Raw genomic sequence first — 5,398 nt, 5'->3', positions numbered from 1 at the left:
AAGGAGCAGCACAGGCACGGAGACAGAGAGGCACGGCCAGCAGGACAGAGGCTCACCAGGAGAGGGGCACAGGAAGGGAGGAGCACCGGGCAGCGCTCCTTTAGGACAAGAATATTCACACACACAAGCAATTCCCTCATTTGCACCTCATTCTTATTTCACACACCGCCCCCCCCCCCCCCCCCAATAAAAAATTCAGCTCATAGCACAGGCAGCTCTGGCTTTTCCCTGCACAGTATTTCTACCAGGGACCTGGGCACAGCACGCGGTCGCGAGTCACCTGAATCAATCCTGATTTAACATTTCAAAGCTTCTCCTTCTGGCACTGCACCTTCTCAGACCCGGGCTGCCATGTTCCACTCCCCTCATGGCCAAATTCAAGAACAACTGTTGCCATTCTGCAGAGAATTCCCAATATGACTCACATGTTATCAGTGGGCAGAAAACTCTTTGGGCTTCAGTTCCACCTCTCACCTGTTCCACGTGGAGGGAGGACAGGCATTTGTCACACATCACAGCAGCAGTGATGGATCAAGGCTTGCTTTTTTTTTTTTTTTTTTTTTTTGATTGAATAAAAGGGTAAGAAAAAACAAACCAGGTCTCATACAAATGTCTTGAAACACCATTAAAGCTTTTTAAACCCAAGGAGACCATCGTGATTCCTGACTTCAGTCTTCTATTCATACTGGTTTTGGCATCATGAAATCAATCAGAGTCTTTTAAGAAATACTAAATCATCATGACTAAACCCCGGGCTCCTGGTCATTTGCACTTACAGCCCCTTGTAGGAAGCTCTCCAGCCTTTTTTTCCCATCCTACGTTGGACAGAGGATGGCTGTGAACCGCACGCCTCCGCACAAACAGTCCTGCCGGTTCCTCAAAAAGTTTAAAATGCCTGTGATAAAAATGATAGAAAGTAATACTGCCTCTCAGACTGTTCAAGAAATGGGAAGTTGGACTTTCAATGTCCCACTGAGAGATGCCAAATAAAAGCTTCCCCATGAGCTCGCACAGAGTAGTAACATTTCTTGGACGAAACTAAACTAAGATTTTTTTTTGACCAAACAAGATAGGTCTGTATGAGAACAGCTCAGGAGGCTTTCAGGGCTCGCAGTGATGCTGGCAGAGCACAGAACGTTAAAGATGAAGTCTTAACTCCCTGAATTAATGCCCTGTGGTAGCCAAAACTTTTTGCAAAGACACATAAGACTTGCTTCTCCTTGTTTCCGAGTTCCCAAGCCATCCTGTAATTCGTCACCTGCACTAGTGCAGACCAATCTGCCGTGGGCAAGGAACAGATCCGGCTCCTGAGCTCCAAGCCACGTGTCCCCGATGGAAACTCAAGTCAGGAATACAAAAACACCTGTGGAAGAAAGACGAGAGAAAAATCAGAAGACACAGATATTCTTCTATTTCCACACAGAAATACTGAGCCAAGCTGTTTACCTCTGGGACTCTGTTTTCAAACAGCTCCCCAACCCTGTTCCTAGATGGAAAACGTGGAGTGGCTTTGCCCATGCAAAGCCAATGAGCCTCCTCACAAGAAGGAACAAACCAGTTTCCTGCTAAATCAGACACCTGGAAATCTCACCTGTCACATGCTGTCATGGACCAGCAAGAGGGATCAGCATCCAGGCCCACGTGGACTTGTTCATTCCTGGCTTCTAATGCAGCAGGGACAACAGCACTGAAGGGAAATGATCACGTCTTCATTTAAAGAGAACCCAAATTCTTCATCAAAGCCATCACTGTCCTCGATCAGGACATCCACCATATCCAGGACATCTAATAAGTGAAGAAAAACATCAAAGCAAGAATCCAGACTAACAGGAAAAACAACAGACGTAGAATGCAACACTCCAGGAATACAAGGCATCTTTTTAATTCTTTTTAATAAAAAAAAAAAAAAATTAAAAAAAAGTATGAAAGCCACATTTGTCACACAATACAACGTTAAGTGCAACCCCTAAATTACAGCTGAACCTTCACTCTGCCTTTCAATGCTGCTGTCCAGCACGGAGCAGCTGTGGCTGCTCCTGGATCCCTGGATGTGTCCAAAGCCAGGCTGGACACTGGGGCTTGGAGCAGCCCGGGCTACTGAAAGGTGTCCCTGTTCATGGCAGGGCTGGAACTGGATGAGATTTAAGGAGCCTTGCCGGCCAAACCACTCTGGGATTCCATGACTCTGTCAACAGTCCCAGGCAGAAGGGCTAGATTTCCATTTGAGTTCAAAAACGCTGCTGCAAGAGCATGAAGAGAGATTTCAAATACCGTTCAAGTGGCACAACCACGGCAGAAATTACTTTCAGAGGTAAAGCGGCAACTTGGCAATTCCACTTCGACTTCTGATACCAAGAACACGTGGAGAGCTGAATCCTGGAGGGCCCTTACTTAACAGGATTGCCAGAGTTATCCATCCCCAGTTTGCTGATTAGGGCTAGAAAGTGTATCCCCAAGTCATGGAGTTGGGATGTTGACAGGTTACCACATACCATCAATGTGAGAGACGGGGATGCTGATGTTATCAGAGTCCTGTTTAAACAGAGCCACCTGGAGCGTGCTGGCTGCCTGAACCAGGTCTGCTGCCTTGTCAGTGTAGGGACAGGGGTTGGCCACCAGCTTCAGCAGGATCTGTCAGCAAAGGTGGGGAGAAAGGTAAGTGCACCTGCTGGCTGGCAAGTGCAGGGGAACCACACGGTACTGAGAACGACCACGTGCTGAAAGCTGGGCAGCTTTTATGAGGACAACTTCCATAGCACTTCTGCAGGATTCTGTCTACAGTTCCTGCTCTACAGGCCACACTGATGGAAAAACAAAAACCCACCACAACTTGGCACCTAGATTGCGACCACACACCGAGTACCTGGGCAGACCACAGTGGAGGCAAAGCACTGGGCATTCAACATCCTGAAGAGTAAACAGCAAGTGTCACCTTTCCTTGTCAAGGACCACCATCTACTGAGCTCTGATAATGTTGGCACCTAAAGAGGAGATCAAAGCTACCCACACCTACACCACTCTACCCTTACACCGACAATGCTGTAATAACAGCTGATCTTTTTGGATTTCATTTTCCTACAAATCATTTGGCTGCCCTCCCACTGAACACAAGAAGGATGCCACCTCCGTATAAAGAATCCCAAACAAGGCTTTTCTCAGAATTCATTCGCTGGTCTTTGACAGGTTTCTCAACAATAGCAACAAGACCTCCAGTTTCCACTAACACTATTCTTTGCATTTTTTTATCCAGCTGATTTGAACACCGTTACCTTTTCCAAAAACTGAATCACTGCTTCCTTCTGGTCTTCTTTTGTATTATCCAAGTGCTCCAGCCAAATTGAAAGCTCCTTCCACGTGTCCTCAAACGCTCCACTGTCACGTAAAACCTGTCCAGGAAACAAAGGAGGAGGTGTGTAAATAAACCTCAAAACACCTAAAATACAAAACCCCGAGGGATGCAGATCTTTTTCTATAGTTACCTTCATGCTTCCTTCTTTTAGGAACGAAAAGAAGAGCAGGTTGATGAGGAGTCGTATCTGCCGCTCTCCTCACCCTCAGTTCAAGAGGCTCACTAGGGGGACTTCAGCTGCATAGTGGACAATAAAAATCCTACTTCTGTAATTTTTGGAAAGCAGGTTATACTGCTTTCAGAGGGCCGTACAGCTTTCTATCATTACAGGCAGTTAAAAAAAAAAGAAAAAAGCACCTTCAAAATAGCCTGTAGGGGAGTTTTAGAAAACTACCGATGAAACAGAGGAAAATCATTGCTAAATTAAACCTGAATCAGGCTACTTGTACTTAAAGCAATCAGGCAGAGGGATGAACAGTCACATAAATGAGCAGTGGGCTGTGACCACAGCAAGGTCCAGAGAGAAGTGCAAGTTGCTGGGGGTGGTGAGGAAGACCAACAAGTCCCACACCCTAGAGACAGGCTTTGACGTGCCTAGAAACTTCCCCCCGCTTTCCTGCTCTCCAAATTCAGGCCCTGACTGCGAGCACCCAAACTCGGTGACCCCGAGCTCCAGCTCTACAAGCAAGAAAGGAGGAGGGAGAAGAGGAAGGAATCCGAGTGACACCAGGGTTCAGCTCCCTCCCCCTAAGGCCCAGCAAGAGAGGAAACCTTGCCCAGCTTCCCGACCCTGGCACCTACGTTGGACGACTGCAATTACACAGGATGAATCTGTGCCTTTGCTCCTCTCCACACATCAAATACAAGGAAGCCATCACAACTCATTTGTTCTACAGTTACTCCGTGTACAACACCAGCAGCTCTAAAAACAACTGCTGCTCACATCAATCTGACAGGGGAATTCATTTAAAGCAAGAAAACATGAAGGAAAAAGGATTCATTATAATATAAGCGACTATTTTTGGCAGGGTCTGGAAACAGAAATGCACCTGCAGCTCTCACAAAACCAGGCAGGAACAGAATGTGAAATCCAAAAACGAGCCTTCAGTTACATGGCACTGTGCAGAAAAGTAAGTCCTTACCATCTATTCTTAGCAGCCTTTCTGCTGACGGAACTGCCCCAACTTCCCTGTTCCTGCTTTCCCTTCAGAGAAAATGCAAAGGACTGAAGTGGAAAGTGGACACAGGAACAAGTCAAGCAGTCCATGTTCCCACCTGGCAAAAGAATCCAAAACCATCAGAAAAACGGCACATTTTGAGCAGCTTTCGGTTGAGACATTCATTGCTGGGAGACCAAGTGAACCTGCCTTTAATCCCTTGCAAGGATCAAGGGCCACTAAACCCGAATTCAGTCACTGTAACTGGATTTTTTTCTTGGCAGGACAGTCTGGTTGCATTTATTCCTTATTCCTAGGGGTAAATCTCTACCCCTACTTAGGTAACTAAAGGATGTCCTCTTTGAATAAGGTGCTAAAAACAGCGGCCTCTGGTGTCTGGTGGACTTCGAGCTGACCAGCTTTTTCTCAAAAGTCAAATAACTAATTTAAATATGCAGAGGGGGATGCTAATTTTCAAGACAAAAAGTACTCCTTGCATCAAAGCTGGTATCAGACAATAACAGAGAGGACTACTCTGCAGGGCCAGAGGAAACCGGAGAAGACTTATGAAAGGCTAGAGTGCTGAAGTACAGATTAAAGAAACGCTGATAAAAAGTAAAAATCCAAAGCAATATCTTCTTGATCAATGTCAAGACCTTTGCAGGCACCAACTGCACTGATTTATTACAGTATCAGAATTCATTCAGCCTCGGGGGGGTGCGTAAACACGACAGACATTTTCTTTGCTCTTTCATCAACTGCTGCAGTGAAGTCCGTTCACAGCATTGATTTCTGTCAAATATTTCGTTACTAGCCGGTTATCTGACAGCAAATTTCAACAAGAGTCACAGGAAAGGAGACTGGTGACCACACAATCCTGCAGCAAAGGTAA

General features: G+C 46.1%; 1 protein-coding gene across 1 annotated transcript; it reads right to left on the bottom strand.

The window, feature by feature from the left end:
- Positions 1-524: 524 nt before the first annotated feature.
- On the bottom strand, positions 525-3,638 carry LOC148217688 (nucleolar pre-ribosomal-associated protein 1-like). Its single transcript, XM_088158512.1, has 4 exons — positions 3,270-3,638; positions 2,493-2,631; positions 1,592-1,785; positions 525-1,363 (listed from the first exon to the last, which is right to left on the bottom strand). Exons 1-3 carry the CDS (start codon positions 3,483-3,485, stop codon positions 1,652-1,654), a joined length of 489 nt encoding a protein of 162 aa, XP_088014638.1. The 5' UTR covers positions 3,486-3,638; the 3' UTR covers positions 525-1,363; positions 1,592-1,651.
- Positions 3,639-5,398: the final 1,760 nt, after the last annotated feature.

The sequence above is a fragment of the Sturnus vulgaris genome, unplaced genomic scaffold (assembly GCF_052056855.1).
Source record: "Sturnus vulgaris isolate bStuVul1 unplaced genomic scaffold, bStuVul1.hap1 Scaffold_465, whole genome shotgun sequence".
Taxonomy (NCBI): Eukaryota; Metazoa; Chordata; class Aves; order Passeriformes; family Sturnidae; genus Sturnus; species Sturnus vulgaris.
This window is presented reverse-complemented; position numbering and strand designations above follow the sequence as displayed.

Bases quoted from the DNA above. Each gene is read 5' to 3' on its own strand.
- LOC148217688 (XM_088158512.1), bottom strand. From the start codon at position 3,485: ATGAAGGTAACTATAGAAAAAGATCTGCATCCCTCGGGGTTTTGTATT. The intron at 2,632-3,269 runs GTAACGGTGTTC...CTTTGCTGACAG, and splicing joins TGATTCAGTTTTTGGAAAAG to ATCCTGCTGAAGCTGGTGGC. The intron at 1,786-2,492 runs GTATGTGGTAAC...TTCACTTATTAG, and splicing joins CCCCGTCTCTCACATTGATG to ATGTCCTGGATATGGTGGAT.